The sequence below is a fragment of the Pan troglodytes genome, chromosome 9, assembly GCF_028858775.2.
Source record: "Pan troglodytes isolate AG18354 chromosome 9, NHGRI_mPanTro3-v2.0_pri, whole genome shotgun sequence".
Taxonomy (NCBI): domain Eukaryota; kingdom Metazoa; phylum Chordata; class Mammalia; order Primates; family Hominidae; genus Pan; species Pan troglodytes.
In genome coordinates this window covers 87,314,013-87,336,050 of record NC_072407.2, presented here as the reverse complement: position 1 = coordinate 87,336,050, position 22,038 = coordinate 87,314,013, and the positions used below count along the sequence as shown (strand labels likewise).

The window sequence follows — 22,038 nt, the reverse complement described above, 5'->3', positions numbered from 1 at the left end:
AGATTGGTTGGGAGGTCTTGTTACATTTTTTTTGCAGGTGGATTGATATGTATTGTATTTGACTGAGGTGGCTCTGGTACATGTCTCTAAATCTTCTCCTGGGACTGAGAAGCTAATTTGGGCATGTCCTTTTTATGGTGGTGGTAAATATAGGAGACTGGACAACCTCCTAAGACCTGGGCTCAGATTGGCATATCATTATTTTCTCCCTATTCTATAGGCCAAAGCAAGACACAGGACCAAGGCCAACATCAATGGAGTAAGTATATGCATCTCATGGAAGTGAGGCGAATGGGTGTCAATGTCTGAATAATGAATAATAATATTACCCACCATAGGGAAAATAATAACAATAGTAGTATTTTGTGTGTGAAGATTAAATGATGAAATAAGTCATGTAAAGTACTCTCTATAGTCTGCCATATAAGGAATATTAAATAAATGCTAGCTAACATTATTATTAGCTAGTAAAGCTTATATAGTAAAGTTAAATAATTTTGCATATTAGAGTCGTGGAAGGAAAGGAATCACACTCTCAAAAGTTTAATTGAAGATAATTTATTAGAGGGGTTATTTAGACAGATGTGTTCATAGTTAAGGTGAACTACAAAAATCTGGCCATCATCATTACACTTAGGTCCAAAGGACAAAAGGAAGTTTGACCAGGATTCGGTAAGAACTTAAGCTGCAAGAGAGGGGTTGCTGGATAGGAGCTTTGCTCTTAGGGAGAAGAACACAACCACTGGCAAAAAAATACCCTGACCTTCTCTTCTCCTATTCTCTGGTTTTCTGCCAGAGCCTCACATTAGCTGATCCCAACCAGAAGCCAAAAGGCAAAGAATCTGAGTGACTTAGTCTGTAGAAATTGGCATCCTGGGCACATTGCAGGAAAAAGAAAAGTGAATGGATGGTAAGGGGTAAATAGGATAACTAGCATATTTTGTGGGTCAGTTTTTTTTTTTTAATTCCTTTTTTCCCCTTAATTTTTTTTTTAAATTAGAAACTGGCTTTCTGAAAAGAGTTGTTACCTTTTCTTTCTTGTTTTATTTTATTTTATTTTATTTTATTTTTTGAGACAGAGTCTCGCTCTGTCACCCAGGCTGGAGTGCAGTGGCATGATCTCAGCTCACTACAACCTCTGCCTCCTGGGATCAAGCGATTCTCCTGCCTCAGCCACTGAGTAGCTGGGATTAGAGGCATGTGCCACCACACCCAGCTAATTTTTGTATTTTTAGTAGAGAAGGAGTTTCACCATGTTGGCCAGGCTGGTCTTGAACTCCTGACTGCAAGTGATCTGCCGGTCTTGGCCTCCCAAAATGCTGGGATTACAGGCATGAGCCACCGCGCCCAGCTTCTTGTTTTATTTTGACATAAGCACCTGTAACTGTCAAAAAACATTATAAGTCTAATATATCAGTGGTTTTATTATCCAATTAAACACAAATGAAACTGTGCCTAAATAGAGAGACCAGACTAGATAGCACATGGATAAGGAACTAAATCAGTGTCAGTAAAGAATCTATTTTCAGTTTTGAAAGTGGATCAGTACTGTGGCAGGACCAGGAAACATCTCTTTCCCATCGGTGTTGGGAATTATTTTATACTATGGGGTGATTCAACATTCCTGTGAAATTGAGGAAAGGGATCATCGTGGTTTAGAGAAAAATGACCTCATTATGAATTTGGCTCTTCTCCTCTGTCACCTAGCCAACGTCTGCTAAAAAAATGCTTGAAAAAAGATTTCCATATAAAGTAGTTATCTTCATAATTAAACTCTACACTAACTAAAAGAGGATTTTTTTTTTCACATGCTTAGAATCTAGGCAGCAATTTTAGTTCTTTTTCTCTTTTTTTCCCACCGTTTACAGTCTGTCAAACTATGTTATGTATTATATATCTCTAACAATCTTTCTTTTATTACTTGTCTTGAGTCTTCTATTTCTTAGATTTCTGTTTTATGTACTTTTAGTTTTTCCTCCAGTTTTCTTCCGTTCCATTTTTGGTGGTGGTGTTTTGACAGATTGCAGTCACAGGCATTCATTCATACATTTAACAAATGTTTGTGGAGCACATGCCTTGTGCCCTAAAGACAAGGTCAGCGTCTTCTTTCGTTATACTGTGTGGATGGCCAACCTGTCTTTGCCTACAATAGTTTATTCAGTTCAATTGTTGCTTATTTCTTGCAGTATTTTTCATCCCCTGTCCTTGCAGCCTTTGCGTTTCTTCTTGAGATGACATTGACTTTGTCATGAGTTCCCAAATTCACAACTTTCATTAGCATAACATTGCTTTACTAATAGAATTTAGAGCTAGGGAGTCTTCAGTCTTCCAGGTTACATTAAAAAAGGTTAAACTGGCCGGGCGTGGTGGCTCACGCCTATAATCCCAACACTTTGGGAGGCCAAGGTGGGCGGATCACGAGATCAGGAGATTGAGACCATCCTGGCTCACACAGTGAAACCCCGTCTCTACTAAAAATACAAAAAATTAGCCGGGCGTGGTGGTGGGCGCTGGTAGTCCCAGCTACTTAGGGGAGGCTGAGGCAGGAGAATGGCCTGAACCCAGGAGGTGGAGCTTGCAGTGAGCCAAGATCGCACCACTGCACTCCAGCCTGGGCCACAGAGCAAGACTCCGTCTCAAAAAAAAGGTTCAACTACTGACATACATGTGGTCAGATCTCCACTAATATTTCCTAAAGGGTTGGAAGGGCTCTTCGGCCCCATTCACCTGGCAGCAGCAAGTAAATCTGGACAGGTTGTAGTTAATCTCTAAGCCAAGAGCCTGAGACTAGGTTCATTTGCCAGCTATGTATTTTTAATACCCATCTCAAACATTTATCTCCATTCCTCCTACTTGGGTCAGGCATTTTATAGAATGTAAGCTCTGTGAGAGAAAGGCCCTTTCTCTTTGCTGTATCCAAAGTACACAAAGCAGTGGCAGGTACATAGAAAGTATTCAATAAATATTTGTGAAATAAATGTATCATAAATGGTGGTGGCATAGAAGAGACTTGCAGATGAGGCTGAAACCAGGAGAAGGGGAGGTAAACTCACATTTAATGAACTTCTATTATGTGTCAGGCATCATTCTCTATATAATTTAGTTTAATCTTACAATAATTTTACAAGATGGGTATTTTCTGTATTTTATGTGAGAAGATTGAATCTCATAGAAATTAAGTAACTTGTCCACAGTTACACAGCTAGTTGGTGGCAGAGCTGGGACTCAAACCCAAGTTGGATTCTGGAATGTATCTTCTTTCCTCTCTACATTGCCTACTTGTGATCCGGGAACATATGAAAATAAAGGAGCTGGTCTATGAGAGGAGTTAGATATATACTAAGTGCTGCACATTTTCTGTGACATTACAAACATTTTTGTGTTTTCCTTTCACAGTATAAAAGAAAGAAATCCAGCCAGGCGCCGTGGCTCACGCCTGTAATCCCAGCACTTTGGGAAGCCGAGGCGGGCGGACCATGAGGTCAGGAGATCCAGACCATCCTGGCTAACATGGTGAAACCCCGTTCTCTACTAAAAATACAAAAAATTAGCCAGGCATGGTGGTGGGCACCTGTAGTCCCAGCTACTCGGGAGGCTGAGGCAGGAGAATGGAGTAAACCCGGGAGGCGGAGCTTGCAGTGAGCCGAGATCGCGCCACTGCACTCCAGCCTGTGCGACAGAGTGAGACTCCGTCTCAAAAAAATAAATAAATAAATAGAAAAGAAAGAAATCCAAAGCCTATTTCAGATTCTCTGGATAACCACTTTACAACTAAGCACTGCTGCAGATTTCCCGGAAGGCCTGTAGTTGCGCTTGTGTTTACTGTTTCGTTGGTGACAAGTGGTACTCTTCAAATGTCGCAGGCTATGGTAAAGAGAACAGAGGTGGACTTAATCTATAATCGCTGCTTTATACCAATCTAAAGCCAAGTTACCACAGTCAGTATCGTTTATGTGGAAAGTAGCAGCTTAGTTTCAGCCAAACTTTATCAATAGCCTGTGACATTTAAAGAGTACCGCTCTTTATTCAAGTTTGAGAAACAGTGATGTAGTTGCTTGTGAATTAGTATATGTCTTTCATTAGATTGTAAGCTTCTCAAAACCAGAAACCATGCCATATTCATTTTGTAATCCCTTACTCTATTCCCTAATACCTAGCACAATACATGGTCATTCAATCATTCAACAAATATTTACTGAGAACCTACAATTCCAGGCACTATTTTTAGGCTCTGGTAATATAGAGTTGAATGTACCTGGAAAGATACTTGTCCTCATGGAGCGTATGTTCTAATAGGGAGAAGACAGACAATAAATAAATTTAAAAATATGGAAATAAAATGCTTGCATAATTGAATAAATGCTATGGGGAAATAAGCAGACAAATCATTTCCATTTCCAACTTTCTACTGATGCTGCTGTTGTTAAAGTCAGCAATGACTTCCATGTTGTCAGATCCCCTGACAGCTTTACTGTCCTTTTCTGTTTAATCAAGAAGTATTCTGTACTACAGGTTGAGTATCGTTTATCGGAAATGCTTTCAACCAGAAGTGTTTTGGATTTCAATTTTTTTAATTTTTGAAATATTTATTAGTTGATCATCCCAAATCTGAATACCTGAAATCTGAAATGCTCTAATGAGTACTTAGTTTGAGCATCATATTGGCACTCAAAAAGTTTCAGATTTGGGGGCATTTCAGATTTCAGATTTTGGGATTTGGGATGCTCAACCTGTATAATCTCCTTTTTAAAAATATTGAATTTTGTTAAATAAAATTCTTGGACCTTGAGTTAGTCTCTGCTGTGCATTTTCTCAGAACCTAGGATTTACCTTTCTTGCCCCCGCTTTTCTTTGCTTTGTGGTTTTCTTAAATTAATTCTGAAGTTTCTACCCAATCTCTTCATGGAAACTGCAGGCTCCTTGCAAGCAGAGGGTATGTTTTCTACTTCTCTACTTTCCTTTTATATTGCTCTATGCATAGTGGATGAACAATAACATTTAACTTGATTAATGTACCTCTGCTCTCTGGTTTGCCATAGTTTTTAAGCTATGTTCCTGGAAAATGTAGGGTTCCACAGATCTAACCCAAGCAGAATCTGCTAGGTGTAACAACAAGGATTCCTCTTCCTTTCTTCAATAGAGCAGCTTTGTTTATTTACTTTTAGCCTTATGTATTTGGGATTGTCTAAGATTTTGTTTGACAAAAAGGTCTGATTCAAACCCTCCACAAAAAATATTTTTGAAAACCATGTATAACATTTCATTACGTCCTGGAAATTGACCAGTACACATTTAGAGGGTATGCCTTCTTCTATCTGGTCAAGGAGAGACATTTAATTTCACTTTTTAAATAAAAGTAAATGAGAACTAAATAGCAGAACTTCAAAGTTAACAGGGTCTTGGATTTCCTCTTGTTCAATTATCCATTTCTTTCAAATGAGGGAACTGGGGTCAGAGAGTTGATGTGAAGTTTATAAGGCCAGATAGCTAGTTAATGGCAATTGGGACTAGAACTCAGATCTCTGAATCTTTCTAGCACCCCATACTGCATACGCACACAGACATACACACACAAACACAATTTCTGATCTTAGTATCAACTCTGATACATGATAGTATGGTAACAGAAATTATAGAGATTGGGAGACATGAACACAACACATAGCTATGCTGCATTGTGACTTTTATATCAACCTGGGTAATAAGGGGAACATACATGGGTATGTGTACATTGCATATAAATAGCACTTAATAAATATTTATTGAATTACGTGGACCAAGATATTTACATGTATGTTCCCATATTCTAATATTCTTTTCTCCCTCTGCTATTATTATCATCATTTCTCATGGTCAAAATGAACAAAGAGTGATAATGAAACCTATGTACAGTAAGATGCCAGAGATATGATTAAGATACATATGGTAGGGTAACAATTCCAAGGTTGGAAAACATAACTTTCAGCTGTGTACTTCAAAACCAAGCCTGAGCATACATTTTAGTTCCAGAGCACCACCTTCCTTGTGTTCAATTTTCCTTAAGTAATGGGGGTTTGCTGTACAAATTCAGGTGGGAATACAAAAGGCAGAGATCTAAACATTGTATGAAGCCTAAAATGTCCTTCTAAACATAAAATAAGCTCTAACTTAGGATAGTGGTTAAGAGCAGGGTTCTGGAATCAAACAAATCTGGGTTAGAATCCTGGTTCCATCACTTACTAAAGGAGTGACTGTGCTCTTCCTTAACTTTGCTCCGTCTCAATTTTCCTATTTGTGAAATGGAGGTAATAACAGAACCCACTTCATAGGTAGTTGCAAGGTTTAGGTAGAATAATGCATTTGAATTTTTTATCATGTCTGGAATATAGTAAGAGCTCAATAAAAGTAAGCCTTTATTATGATTGTTCTTGTTATTGTTGTAGCTGCTGTTGTTATTAGCCACCAGGTTATTCTCCTATATCCTCAACAGCCATTCTCCCAAATCTCATCTCTACTATTATGCTGAATGTGCAGCTCTCTGTTTTGGCTTCTATTCCTCTGAAATTATCAACTAACTGACTGTTTTTTGTTTTTTTTTTTTAACTTTTCAAGTGAGAGTATCCAATTGGATTAGCCTATCACCACCTGTGTAAGGCAGAGTTCTTATACCAGGCCATTTCATACCTACTGGCCCATCTAGCAATTGACTAGTCTCAGGTTAGGTGCTCAGCAATCACCAGTCAGTCTGGGATAGCTTATCTGTAGGAAATCCTTCAGAAGGGGAATGTAGGCCCAGCAGGCATTCTGACACTTCCTAAAAGATGATGGTGTAGTTCTTACCTACCACCTTGCCTGACTAGTATGAGAAGCATAGAAAAAAGAAAGCCAAATTGTAATACTTTGATTAATAACAAATGTGATGTTTAAATGAGTAAAATATAAGTTATTTCTTTATGTAATAGTATTATTAGTGAACTTAATCAGCAGAGAGAAAGAAGGTTGGAAATAACAGACCAAAAGTCACTCAGGGCAAAATCATTATTTGTGATATGTTAGTAGTGTCTGTCCAAGTTTCTGACAAACTGTAGTTACCTAAAGAGGAACAGAATGTGCGGTCAGCCTTCCAGAATCCTATTGATTCTACCTTCCTGTGAATTATAGGTAGTTATGCAGCTGCTTGGAGAGACTTCTTCCCATGACAGTCTGACCTCATGTGCTCTTAAGATAATTTTGTGCTGAGTGTTGCTACTATACTATTTGTATTAATTCTCTCAGGCTCAAGGTAGAAAAGGAAATAATAACACAGAGAGAATAGCCATTTTCTAAATGAATCAATTTTATGACAGGGAGGGATAAGTATTTTTCTTATATCATCCATAGCTAAGTTCTAACTAGAAACTTTTTCAACTAGAAAAATTGTGGCAGCTGCTAGTTATGCATCTGTTAGGGATAAGGTTCTGATGTGCTTGGCATCTGCCTGCATAGTGACCGTTAGAGACTTATTCTTATACTTCTAGGTCCAGAACGAGCTATGACTGTAGTGGAAAGCTTCTTGGTTTGGGAACCAGGAGATTCAAGTCCTGGTTCAGTCACTACTGGCTTTGTGTTCTTGGAGAAGCCACCTGAGTTCACCAGCCTTAGTTTTTTCATTTCTACAGTAAGCAGATTGATAAGATGATTTTCAGCCCTCTCACAGTTCTAGCCCTGCATAATCGAGACTCACAGACTCCTTTTCTCTTTTACATTGGTCCATTCAATGCTTTGCTTCCAGATCATGCCATATGAATTTTATGCCTCTGTCTTTTGTACCACATATTTGCTTTACACATCCATCCATTCATTGATTCTCTCATTCCACCTTTATAGAACGTATATAGTCTTCCTGGCAACAATGATACAAAATTTTCTGACATGATCAATACTTTCAAGGTCCTAAAAACCGAGTTCAGAATATATCAGTCTACCTACCTGCCTGCCTCTCCAGCCTTATCTTATACCATTCTCTTTGTCCTTCTCTAATGAGTTGTTTTTTTCGTTTTGTTTTGTTTTGAGATGGAGTCTTGTTCTGTAAGCCAGGTTGGAGTGCAGTGGTGTGATCTCGGCTCACTACAATCTCTGCCTCCCAGGTTCAAGCAAGTCTCCTACCTTAGCCTGCTGAGCAGCTGGGATCACAGGCATGCACCACCACACCCAGCTAATTTTTGTATTTTTAGTAGAGATGAGGTTTCGTCTTGTTGGCCAGGATGGTCTTGAGCTCTTGACCTTAAGTGATCCTCCCGCCTCTGCCTACCAAAGTGCTGGGATTACAGGTGTGAGTCACCGTGGCCAGTCTCTAATAATTTTTTTAGGGTCCTTGTCATGCTTTCTCCTCTCTCAGGTTCTTGCACGTTCTCCATCTCTTCCACTTCCCTGTCCTCAAACTCCCATGCCTGAAAATGCCTACTAATCCTTCTGTCTCAGTTGAATGTTCTTCCTCCTTTGGGAAATAAACTCCCTAGAACAGGCTTTCTGTCATGTATTCTCATTATACCCTATATTCTTTAGGCCTGATATTCACTGACACTATAGTAGTAACTTGATTAAACTATTGCATATATCCAGAAAGAAAATTTTGCTTCTGGACAACATGAATGTACATGGATCCCCAAGGATTCTGCAGAATTCTAATTTTCTTTCCCATCTATCTATTCATACAGCATATGAACATCTGAGAGTCCATCTCTGATGGGCATAAGGGGTATCTCCTTTATGGTTTTCCTGCTTCTTTCTAATTTTACTCCTTGTTTGTTTTGCCTGCCCCAGACTCTAGCTTTTCCTGCAGTGATTCCATTTACTGTATCCCTGAGGAGTTGGAGGGGCAGTATCGTGTTCTCAGGTCTCTACATCTTTGAAGATTGTTTTAGTGCTTCAGGTACTCTAGAGTGAAAAGTCTCTTAACACTGACAAACCTTTCTCTGCCTAACCCATTATAACTTTAATGTGTTATTGTGCTAATACACATTTTGTTTTGTTGCTCCCATTTTTCAAATATCTCTTCCCATGAAGATAATTGGAAGTGAAGTATGGAAATTTGTCATATTTTGCTTAGTCTTCTTTTTTTCTACTAGACTGTTAGTTTTTATCATAGCAGAGGCTAATCTGTCTTATTCACTGCTCTATCAGTACAAGGCACACAGTCAACACTTAAGAAATATTTGTTGAAGAAATGAGTGAATGAATAAAAGGTGGGAAAGATGAACCAACCAATTTATTATTACCATATAATAGGAGGCATTCTATGGCACACATATATTATATCTGTATTTGGATATATTATAGCAAAGAAGGTAATGTATGTGTTATAGTTTTATAAATCAAAAAACACTATTTAGCTACTTTGGTAAGAGACTGGTAAGCTCTATACAGTACTGAAATGTTTTTCAAAGTGCAGTCCCTGGACCAGCAACACCAGCATCGCATGGGAATTTATTAGAAAAGTAAATTCTAGGCCCTACCCTAGACTACTGAATCAGAAACTCTGGTGATACGGCCCAGTAATCTGTTTTTTAACAAGCTCTTTGGGTGATTTTGGTGCACAGTAAAATTTGACAGCCACTGCTTATGTGAGATAAAGAATGGAGTGTGACTTGGCCCTTAACTTTGCAAAGTTTACATGTAGGGAAATAAAACATATATTCCAATGACACAGGGTCATAAGAATCACAAGATAAATGCAAAGTGCAAAGGCAATAATGGGGAGGAAGGGAGAAATGACTTTTGGTGAAGGAGGCTTCAGGGAGAAAGAATCTTTGAGCTGGAACTGCTGAGTCATGGTCCATAAAACATCCTAGATGACAAGAAAAACAAGATGAACAAACAAAATCCCTGTTAACCCAGAGCAAAACAAAGAAAATCTAACAATTACTCCAGACATAAAGAGTCAGTTTGTAATAGTTAAGGCCACAGGCTTTGGAGTGAGACATACCTAGTTCCTATCCCAGCTCTGCCAGTTATAAATTAAGCAAACTGGGCAAACATCTCAACCTCTCTCTTCCTGAGTTTCTTCCTTCGTAAAGGGATAAAAATAATACCTATCTCATAGGAGTATTGGGAATAGTAAATGAGATAATGTACATACAATGCTCAACTTGCTATGGTATGTTTGATGAATGGCATTTATTATTAACACAAAAATAGACTCTTGAAGTTGAAAAGTGGGTGAGGGGTTTGCATTTAGACAACCACAAAGAATTAACATCTTCTATGACCTAGATGTAATTTTCTTTCTTTGTTTTTTAGAAATAATTTTTAAAATTTATTTTTAGGGCATTAAATTTTTTTTTTGAAATAATCTCAAATGTGAAAGTACAGTACAGCACTTAAAAAAGTCTCTTGACCCATATGAGTGTTAAGTGACCAACTTGTTCCATTTCTTCCTAATACATTAGTGTATCTCCTGGGAACAAGAGCAATCTGTTATATAACTGCAATATTACCATCAAAATCAGATGGTAATATTGGGAATATTGGTATTAATGGGAAATTAACATATTGGGACATTGGTTAATTTCCTGTTAATACCAATAATACCAATATTACCAATATTGGTATTAATGGGAAATTAACAGATGTCCCAGTTAGAGGTGCTTTATAGCAAAGAATTTAGTTCAGAATCACATGTCATCTTTAGTTGTCATGTCTTTCTAATTTCCTTAATTCTGGGGCAGACTCTCAGCTTTTACTTTTTTCTTTTTTTGTGACTGACATTTCTGAAATAGGAGTATTACAGAAGTGAGGCTGTGATCTTTTCATTGCATCCTATCAGGTGGCACGTAATTAGATTTGCTGCATTTACTTATGATGTTCACTCTGAGCACACAATTGAAGTTGTGTTTTCCAGGCTTCCCCACTGTGAAGTTATTTTCACTTTTGTGTATGTTTAAACTCAGACAAATTTACATCTATATTAATATCTATATTTATCTATCTCTATTGAAAACCGTGAGTTCACACTGATTACTCCAGTTCCAGTCTAACACTATATAATTCATTGTAGTTTTCTCTACTGCCATATTTTCACTCTCTTTTCTGATAGATTCAAATTATCCTTATTTTATTTACTTATTTGACCCATCCTTCTGTATGTAACCAGTCTCCCATTGCTACTGCCACCCCAGCACAGATACCCTCCTCACCAAACTCAGGCTCTCACAACCCTTGCTAGGTCACTGCTCTGCATGGGAGACCTCGTCACTCTACTTAGCTAGGACAAAGCACTTCAGTCCCTTCCCATCACATGGGCGCCCTCCTCATACTACTCAGGTTTTAACTCCATGCTCAGACATTATGTAGCCTATTTGGCCTTCCTTAACTTGTTTTAGTTCCAACAGCCCATATTAGCCTACCTATCTTCAAGGACTCTTTCCTCATTCTGTCAGGCTCTGTAACTCTGCTGTGGTCTGCCTCCATACTTGAATACCCTTCTCATCTTGATTAGGCCCTGGGCCACTCTGACACTCTGCTCTGGACCACTGTAGCTCTGTTCTCCAAACTCCTTCACCACCAGAGTAGACCTTGCTCTACTTCACCCAATGGCTTTGGGACTGAATTGTTCAGGAAGGGAATGAAAGGGAAAGGGAAAGGAAAAGAATGAATGGAATAAAAAGAGAAAGAAGAAAATACGAGAAGAAGCTCATAGATGTATTTTTCAATAAAGCAAGAAGAAACATTACTATTTTCCAAAGACTGTTAGTGGAACTATCAGCATAGTTTTCCTTGTCTGGAAACAGGCAGAATGGCCTGCTGGTTTGACTATGGGGTCCTGTGTGGCTTTCCAGTGGTCTCAAGATTATCGTACAACATTAGGCAGTCTAAGAGAGAACTACAAAGCTTCATGTCATACTTGGGGACTGCAGTTGATTGGATGGTTCTTGCAACATAAAAACCATTCATCTACAAGCTGGCTTTCCACTATCACTTTAGAACAAAAGGCAGTATACTTTATTTAACCAATACAAAAGTATGCTAATGATACCTTAGGTATATTGGGTAGCATATTTTCTAATCTGTACTTTGGTATTTGGGCATAATATTTTCTCTTAAGCTAACTCTTTAGTTATTGGGGAAGTTGGGGAAAAAGAAAGGTGACATATTTAATGGCTCTTGGTTTTATTTTTCTACAATTTTATTTAAGCAGTCCATTCTCATAAGATTTTCTAGCACAGTAGATCATAAAATTTAAAATAATATAATGGAAATGATTATATCTGTACTATAATGATATGTATATGATAATTAACTTTATATAATTAATATAATTTGTACACTACAATAAATTATAATATGATTGTATCATTTTGTACAATAATATAATTATATATAATAAAATTACATCATAATTATAATAAATTTTATTACACATTTTATAGGAATATATTTTCAATAATTTCTACAATCTAAAATTGATTTTCAGATAATTGGAACACAGGTGTTTACAAGCATGTTCTTTTTGAGATTAGCCATCAGCTGTCACTTACTGGACCAATTCCAGGTGAAATTACAGACTTTCATTTAAATTCATCCTTTTGGTGCAGTGGAATGTGATACTTTTTTCAAGTGATAGTTGATATTAGATTTATTAATCTGCCAAAAAAATACCCTTCATTTCATGGTATGCATAAGAGGGGACTAAGCTTTTGGTATTTATGAGTAGAATTCTTTACAGTCTTATGATTCAGAGCTGTATGTCCAAAAGAAGGAAAAAATAAGAAAGAACTAAGTGAAAAAAAAAAAAAAAGAAAATCAAAACAAAACAATCTTGCCATTTTGGCAAGTTGTAATAAAAGTCCTTATATATCCGATTTGAGGAGATGAGAGGGATGTTGTATTTTACATGTCAGAGACAGAGGTTTATTTTCCTACTTAACATGTGTCTCTATGGATAATGTCTCCCTGTAGACTGAATGCTATTCTTTCCTTATATGAGTTGTTTAATTGGACTGATTATAAAATTGCATAAAATCACCATTAAACAGAATATTAAGTAAACCTATACTTATGTGCCTGACAGCAAAGATTCCTCCGAAGTCTATTATTTCATAGCTGTTTTGCCATCTTTTTCTCTTCTGCTGCTTATTTTCTGTTAAAGTTAGTTCTTATCCTCTGGAAAAAATTGTTACAATTTTATTGCATAACTAATATTTATTGAATACTCTGTGTTCACAGCATGTAAAAAGCAAATCTGAGAGGCCAATAGAGTCGATTTGTAGCAACCTCTTTAATATTTGTCTCCTGGCTTAACTATACTGAAAGTCCATAGCTACTTCTGTGCATAAGCATTCTTGTCTCCCTTGGCATTCATCAGCTGGAAAGATCCCTGGAGTCCAAACTCTCATTCTGTTTGAGATTTTGCTGATGGAAACCAACCAAGTAGCTTCAGCTAAGCACTGTGCTATTGAGATTAGTTAAAATATCCTTGGTAACAGGTCCTGGAAAGTTTTTGAGAGTTCCTTAGGTTTGATTTTCTTTCCATCTGGTGATCTGAAGAATTTTCTAAATGATATTCTAGTCATGCGTTTGACAATAAAATATACTTGTTTTAGCACTGATATTATTTAATTAACCCCTAACATTCTATTATGCATACTGTTGCAGCATGTTGCATTAAAGGGTTTAGGCTTAAGTGTCAAATGTGAATTCCAATAATAGCCTTGCTATTGTCCAGCCTGATGACCTTGAACCAGTCTCAGTTTCTCCATCTCTAACATAGGTGTAACCTACATGTCTCATAAGATGATCAAAAGAAGTTAGTAAAATGAATGACATTTACAAAGTACAACTAAACACATGGAGTTTATGCATGGCTGGTAAATGGCAAATGCTAATTTCTTTCTTCTCTCCTGTCTTCAATGAGCAATACCAATACTTAATCACAGATTGGAAGATATTGGGAATTTTTTAGTGGGGAGGTAGGCATGAAAGAATATGTAACTTAAAACTGGGCTCATACAGATTACATATAGTTACTTATCTTCTGAAGATTTGTAGAATTTACGTGGTAAATCTTTGTGAGGTAAAAAGAATTGACAACGTTCCTACATCTTGAATGATTGATGTGAAATTGAAAGTTAATTATCTCCTAGATATAGAATAAGACACACCTGCTGGTGGTTTGGGAGTATAAGTGCTATAAGTGTAAGATAAAAGGTAGCTGATTTGCATTAACAATATCTTGAGTTTATTTAGTGCCTGCTTTTTGAGCAACTTGAAGTAGCACATTTATTCATCAAGGAGATATTTTGAATTAAAATTCATTTTAGAGGTCGTATTTTTAAAGACCTTATTTGGGCCACAAAAATACTGTGTTCCTTCATGCACATCTTATTGCATCTCTGTTACAATTTCCATTTGAATCAGCTTTTTAAAAACTTGTAAATAACAATTTCTGCCTCCTTGTCAAGTATTAATTCTGCTTTATTGATTCAAGTGTCTGCACCCTTGACTCTTATGGAAGAAGTGACTCCTGGCTGAGCATATTCTATGTTCAGGTATTCAACATTTAATGAGACTGCCCGGTACACAGTATTGTTGGAAGATATGTTAATCAAAGAATATCATAGCTACCATTTACTATGTTTTATATAACTGTTCAACCACATGGAGTACTTACACATGTAAATTTTATAGGTGAAGAAGGTGAGGTTTAGAGAAGTTAAGTAACTTGCATAAGGTCACACATTTAGTAAGTAGCAGAGCCAGGGCCATTTTGTTTGACTTCAGAGCTTGTGCTTTTATCTCCAAGTAATTATACTACCTCACATATGCCCTAATGATCTGATCTGATCTACCTCTTCCATGCCATTCTGCACTGTATACTTCGTTCCTCTTCGAGTCTCTTTCCTGTAGATTTTTTTTTTTTTACAAATGTTACTGGATATTTCTCAGTTCCATACTTATCACTAACACCTCCTAGTCACCTTACCATTTTTCAAAGTGATGTATTTCAATGTAATTTCAAATATACAGAAAAGTTATAAGAATAGTAGTCACTTTACCCAGATTCACCAATTGTTTACATTTCACTCTATTTATTATTTTCTATATACGCATGTCTCTATATATCTCTGTATCTCTATACACACATACACACATATATACATATATATGCATATCAGTTTATTTTTGTTTTTGTAGATACGGGTTCTCATCATGTTGACCAGGCTGGTCTTAAACTCCTGGCTTCAACCAATCTTCCCACTTCGGCGTCCCAAAGTGTTGGAATTACAGGTATTAGCCACCATGCCCAGCTTTGCATGCGTCTTATTAATGAAGTGCCTGATGCCGTTCACTCATTTGAGAATAGTTGGGGGCATTAGGCACATTGATCACTAAATACTTACACATTTTCTAAAACCAAGAATATTCTCTTATATAAATAGTGCAGTTATCAAAATCAGGAAATTTAACATTGCTACAATATTATTATCTAATGAGCAGTCCATACTCATTTCAGCAGTTGTCTCCATAATGTCTTTTATAGTTGTATTTCCTCAGTCCAAGATCTATGTTACATTACCCGTTGCATTTAATTGTCATGCCTGTTTAGTTTCCTTTAATCTGCAATAGTTCATAAGCTTTTCTTTTCTTACCTTGACATTTTTGAAGATTTCAAGTCAAGTATGTAGTAGAACGTCTTATAATTTGCATTTGTCTGATGTTTCCTTATGATTAGATTCAACTTACGCATTTTGGGCAGGAATATTACAGAAATTATGCTATGTTCTTCTTGGTATATGATAACAGGAGGCTCCCCGTGCCGGTTTGTACTATTTTAAAAAATAATTTTATAAGTATATTTTTATTTTTTGCAGAGATGAGGTCTCACTATATTGCCCAGGTTGGTCTCAAACTCTTGGGCTCAACTGTTGCTCCTATCTCCTGCGTTCGCCTCCCAAAGAGATTACAGGCATAAGCCACCATGCCTGGCCCATTTTGTTCTAATTGGTGGGGAGATACTGTAAGGCTATACAATGCCACATTCTTTGTCCTATTTTTTACCACTAGTTGCAGAATCCCTCAATGATTTTATAACTCCATCATTTCTTCTATATTTATTAGTTGGAATTCTGGAAAGAAGAACTTTCCCTTCTCCCCCATTTAATCATTAATTTTTTCTATATCAGGATGAAATAATGGATTATTATTTTATTAAAAAGGTTATATCCCATGACTATTAATTTATTTTTAAGGCTCAAATTATTTCAGATTTAGTCATTAAGAGCCCCTTCAAGCTGGCTTACATGTCCTTTTGATATGATCCTGTGATTTTTGAGCACTTCCTTACTTTCTAGTACAAAAAGATGTACTAGACTCATAATTTCCTTGTTCTCATCCTGTGAGCCCTTTCTCCAAAAAGCCTTGGTTCTTTTTAATAGAGGAAAATACTTTGAAACCAAGATTTCCTTCATAATCTCTCTGCCCCACCCCCACTCCCTCCTTCCCTTCTCCTCGCTTCTCTTTCTTTTCCTTCCCTCCCCTCCTCCCTTTCTTCCCTTCCTCCCTCCTTCCTTCCCTCCCTCCCTCCCTCCCTCCCTCCCTCCCTCCCTTCCTTCCTTCCTTCCTTCCTTCCTTCCTTCGGTTGTGCTTTGTCTAGGCACAGAAGAAGCCCAATCATATCAGAACAATGTGGAATTTGCATGACCCTTTGGGTATGAGCATTTACTCATTCTCTGGTCTTATGTGTTCAGCATCTATTGAGTTCCATTTTGCGTTAGTCCTTGGACTCCGGGTTTTGCACTCATTCCTGTTTTGTCTCTTTTATTCCCTTACTTGGTACTTGCTTTCACTGGGTCTAGGCTGTGAAATTTATATTTTCATTTCATCTACATTCAACTTCAGTCCCTTCCTCATATTCAACTTTATTCCTCTAGTTCCAGGTAATATTCTTAAAGAAACTTTTCTTGGTACAAAGCCTAAGATAGGACGTTTACCACACTGATAAAGGCTTTATTGAAAATTCCACTTCTATGCTTCAGTGTCTAGTAGTTTTGGACTCATATGGATTGGGAGAATGATAACTTTTTACTTTGCAGAAGAGAAAGTATGGGATATGGATACAGGATAAAGAAATTGGATATGAACATTTATCTGACTCCCTAAGCAGAACCAAGTGTTCAGAAAAGCCTAATGGAACATCAAGACTGTAACATCATTTTGTAACATCATTACATATAGTAAGATCACCTGTGCTATACTGTCCAGCTGAATTCAAAGCAGGTATGTGGTAAGAGAACAAGGTATGTTGGAAGAAGCGTAAGGCATATGTCTTAAAGCACATCTTACCATCTCTTTGTTGCAGCTGTAAGAAGAGAATCCTGGCCAGGCATGGTGGCTTATGACTGTAATCCCAGCACTTTGGGAGGCTGAGGCAGGTGGATCACATGAGGTCAGGAGTTAGAAACCAGCCTGCCCAATGTGGTGAAACCCTATCTCTACTAAAGATACACAAATTAACTGGGCATGGTGTTGGGCACCTGTAATTCCAGCTACTTGGGAGGCTGAGTCAGGATAATCGCTTGAACCCTGGAGGCGGAGATTGCAGTGAGCCGAGATTGCACTGCTGCATTCCAACGTGGATGACAGAGCAAGACTCTGTCTTAAAAAAAAAAAAAAAAAAAAGAAGAGAATCCTCAGGTGATTTTGGTAAATTTTTGGGATTAAACAGCTTTGGTGAGCTATGGCCATATACGCCAACCACCAAAAACCAAATGAATCGACAGTAACAACCTCCACAGGGGTTTCTGGTTGGCAGAGTACAGAGGTGACTGCTATTGTTCCCATAATACTATGCCTGGCAACATGAAGGCTGGGATGGGAAGAAGTGCAAAAAGACCTTCCCCAGTCACTTTTATTCTAGCCCATAATAGATTAAAAAGTATGTAAAGATGTTACACATTGGGCATTCTAGTTACTTTTTAATTTTATTGTGGTTAAGTGGATAATTGCAGAGCAACTCATGAGTCACACAAGAAAAAAGCGTCATGATTTAAGAATCGTATTTTCTTAAGTCATGTAAAAAATCCTTTTTTCCATTACTTATACTTGAAGTTTGCCTAGTGAATTTTGGTTATTTCAAGAAAACCAAACTTCCTTTCAAGAGAAAAATATTTACCATTTCCAAGGACCTTAAAAATCTCATCAAATGCTTGAAGGTATATCTCAAAGAGGAGTTTTAAGTGTCTTTTGAGGAAATAGTAGCATCATTGAAATAGGTATGTCGTGTTAGGTGTTTCTTCTTGGAAGAAGATGAAATATTTTGAGTATATGTTGAGTTTTTAAGGATGTGCTTGAAAATCCAGTCCTATTTATTATGAATTTCCTTCAACATGCTGTTTGACAATTGAAGACCTAACTGTGTCAGAATCATTATTACGAAGACCAGATCTCATTTTCAAGGAGTGTAGGTTAAAAGAGAGAGAGATTGGACTGAATAGGGGCTCTCTCAGCTATCACCTAGAAGTCAACTTTTTTGTTTTAATGGATCCTAAAGGCAGAAGATGGACATACAGCTTTTTCAACTAAGTTCTAATGAATTCAATCTAAATCAGTTTAGTCAATAATATCCATACTAAGTACTTATTGTTTATGAATCAATAGGCAGAGTTCTTCACTTGACATCTTCCTTCTATTATGGGCATCTTTCACCCTATTCCCCTCTTTAACCCCACTTTTCTTTTGAGTCACTGCAAGAGGATTGCAGTGACTCAAAAGGGCTATTTGAATTGAGAGTATGAAATTCTTATCCCTGAGATGCTATTTCTTAAGTCCAATGTTGCTAGTGGATCAGAAGCCATTTACATCACCTGAGAGCTTATTAGAAGTGCAGAAATTCAGGCCCCATGTCCCCAGGAAAGTTTTGTGTACATTAGAGTTTGTAAACACTTTCCTGTAAATTTAACAATAATTTATAGATGATTCTTTAAAAATTGTGACATCAAAATGGACACGTCTTCAAGAATTTGAGGTGCTGTGATTAAATCAAGGAGTCAAGTCACATAAAAATGTAATCTAAACAATATGCAGGGTTTAGCAGTCCTGAGTGAGAAGGGATTTGACTTCATTCAATGATTTTTCTTCTGTTAGATCCTTAAAAAGAGAGGGAATACAAGTAAATGAAAATTACCAAGAATTCATTGTGTGCTTGCTGAGTTTAAGGATAATGCTAGATACTAGAGAATATATGGCTGGATAGAACATTGTCTTCATTCCTAAGGGCCTTGCATAGCACTTAAAAACTACTTAGTGAATTGAAATGTTGAAAACAGGTGGGTGAACAACTATTTCTACTATAAGGCTGAAAGAGAAATAACTATTTGAGTAGATTCAAGCAGTATGTTTTTGGAACAGGAGAAAACAGCAGCATTTTACTTTGCAGAAGAGAAAGTATGGGATTTGGATACAGGATAAGGGAAGTGGATATGAGCATTTATCTAGCTCCCTAAGCAGAACCAAGTGTTCAGAAAAGCCTAATGTAATTTGCAACATCATTAAATATAGGAAGATCAACTGTGCTATACTGTCTAGATGAATTCAAAGCAGGTATGTTGTAAGGGAACAAGGCATGTTGGAAGAAGCATAGGCGTATGTTTTAACACATTTTACCATCTGTTTGTTGAAGCTGTAAGAAGACAATCCCCTACAACTTTCCAAACATATTTTCTTTTTGATGATAGTGGCTTGGGTGTTCTTACTACCTACTCAATTGAACCCAGTTTTAGTAAAAATAATTTCTTGATGATGACATTTCATATTTAGATCTCTGACTTCAAATATTGTTTTTACACACACTGAACTGGAACTGGGCATTGAAGGAGAAGGAGGATTTCTAAGTGTGGGAAGGGGGATCTGGGCCTAGAGAAGAGTGTGAGTAACAGATGGCGAGGGCCTGAACTCTGGCAGTGGGAATGGTGGTGCTGGTGGTGAGGAAAGAGGGTGCAAAAGAGAGATGCTTGGAAAGTGACAAGGGGATATATGTCAATTATTAAAAAATAATTCTTGTTAACCAAAAGTGAAATTTGACATTGATCATTGAATTATCATCAAATTTAAGTCATCTTTGACTTAATCATGGTTATTTTCTTCCTCTCTAGTAGTTGCTTAAGGCATGGAGAATAAGCAGACAAAAGAGTGAAATAGAATTAGAACACTTCTTCACATTTGGGGGTATAAATTAATGAAGATTTGTAAGTTTAATATTAAAAATATTGTCCCTAGGGTTTTTCTAAATGTGATCAAATCACTGTTTGTTATGTTTCGAAGTACAGCTTATTGATATAAATGCATAGCGTGAGTATGATAAATACCCTTTCTTTTCTGAATAATTTGTACACGTAGTATTTCAAATTTTGGTGACTTGCAAATACTGCTCATGAAACTGTTTATATCCTATAAAATGATACAGAGAAAAAGACTCTTGAAATTTGACTATCTACAAAAATTGTTTTATTCATTACAAGTCGTTATTCTTTTAAGAGACTGTAGCTGCAGATATGTTTACAGAAATTCTTTTTTTTCTTTTCCCTTTATTTTCAGTTTTTATTTTTTTGAAAGTGAGTCTTGTTCTGTTACCAGGACTGGAGTGCAGTGGCATGAACACAGCTCACTGCAGCCTTGACCTTCTGGGTTCAAGCAGTTCTGCCTCAACCTCCTCAGTAGCTGGGACCACAGGCACACACCACCATGCCCAAATTCTTTTCTCTCCATTAATACGTGAGGCAAGATGATGCAAACATATTTTGTTTTCTGGGTTTTATCTTTTTTTATTCCTTATTTCTCTGATTTTTGTCAACCCAGTTAGTAACCTACCAGCCCGTATGTTATTAAAAAAATCTGGGAAAGATGTATATCTGTACAGATTTTACCTTCTGTTCTTACACATTTTTCAAACATGACCTCACAGTTACTTTATTGCTAGTGGAGAATAAAGTTGTAGCTGTACATAAAATTTAAGGATTGCTAACTTTTCTCTGTAAATCTTAATATTTATGAAACACAAAATTTTTCTTTATTATTTATGAAAATATAATATTTAATTCATACAAAATAATATATGCAATTTATCTATAATATGCACAGCATAACAAAACAAATGTTTCTGAAATTGCTACTGACATCTAGAGATAGATCCTTACCATTAACTTGTATCTACTCATATGTACTTTCCTTATCCCACTTCCTTGCCCACCCTGTCTACTGAAGTAACTACATCTTTTCATGTCATCCTTTGCTTTTGTCTCTTTGTTTTGTTACATGTATATGTATGGATGCTTAAAAATATATAGTTCAGTTTTGTACATTTTTCAACTTTACAAAAATTTTTTCATATTGCAACTTGCTTTATTCACCCAACGTTATTTTTCTAAGATATATAGTTTCATGATATTATCATTCATTCATTTTTACTGCTCCATACACTCCATCTTGAGAACATATCACAATTTATCTATTTCACTTTTGATGGACATTGGAATGTTTCTAATGTTTGCTACTGTAATCTATGCTGTTAGGAATATTTTGGTTTGTTTTTGGTGCATATGTGCCAAAGTTTATCTAGGATATGTACTGGGTAGTAGAAATACCGACTTATGGGATAAACAAATGTTAAATTATTTTCTGAAGTGGCTATAGCAATTTGCACTTGCTAGGAATAAATAAGTTACCAAGGATTCAGGTCTTTTTCTAGTCCTTGTACTGTGAGACTTAATTATTTTTGACAATATTTTTGATGTAAATGGCATTTGACTATGATCTTAGTTTGTATTTTTTATCACCAATGAGGTCGAGGATCTTTCCTAGGCTTATCTGTGACATGTATTTCTTTTACTGTGAAATGCCTGCTCATAACTTTTACCAATTCTTTTCTTTTAGTTTGCTTGTCTTTTTCTTTGCGATTTGTATTTCTTTTCATATCTGGATACTGTTCCTTTGTCTGTGTGCTGTGAAATTATCTTCTTTCAATTTGTACCTTGTCTTTTTGCTTTCTTTATTGATACATATATATATTTTATGCATAATTGATACATA

General features: G+C 36.6%; 1 protein-coding gene across 15 annotated transcripts in view; it reads left to right on the top strand.

Annotated features, from left to right (window-relative positions):
* DLG2 (discs large MAGUK scaffold protein 2) overlaps positions 1-22,038 on the top strand; it is a 2,168,441-nt gene that overhangs the window by 314,097 nt on the left and 1,832,306 nt on the right. Inside the window, exon 3 of one of the 15 annotated variants that reach the window (XM_063783321.1) lies at positions 221-259. The exons of 13 other annotated variants lie outside the window; for them this stretch is intronic. In XM_063783321.1, the coding sequence (XP_063639391.1) occupies positions 221-259 (39 nt within the window). Of the gene's footprint in view, positions 1-220; positions 260-17,048; positions 17,233-22,038 lie in introns of those variants that run through there. One more of the 15 variants, XM_016922465.4, reaches the window with a different exon arrangement.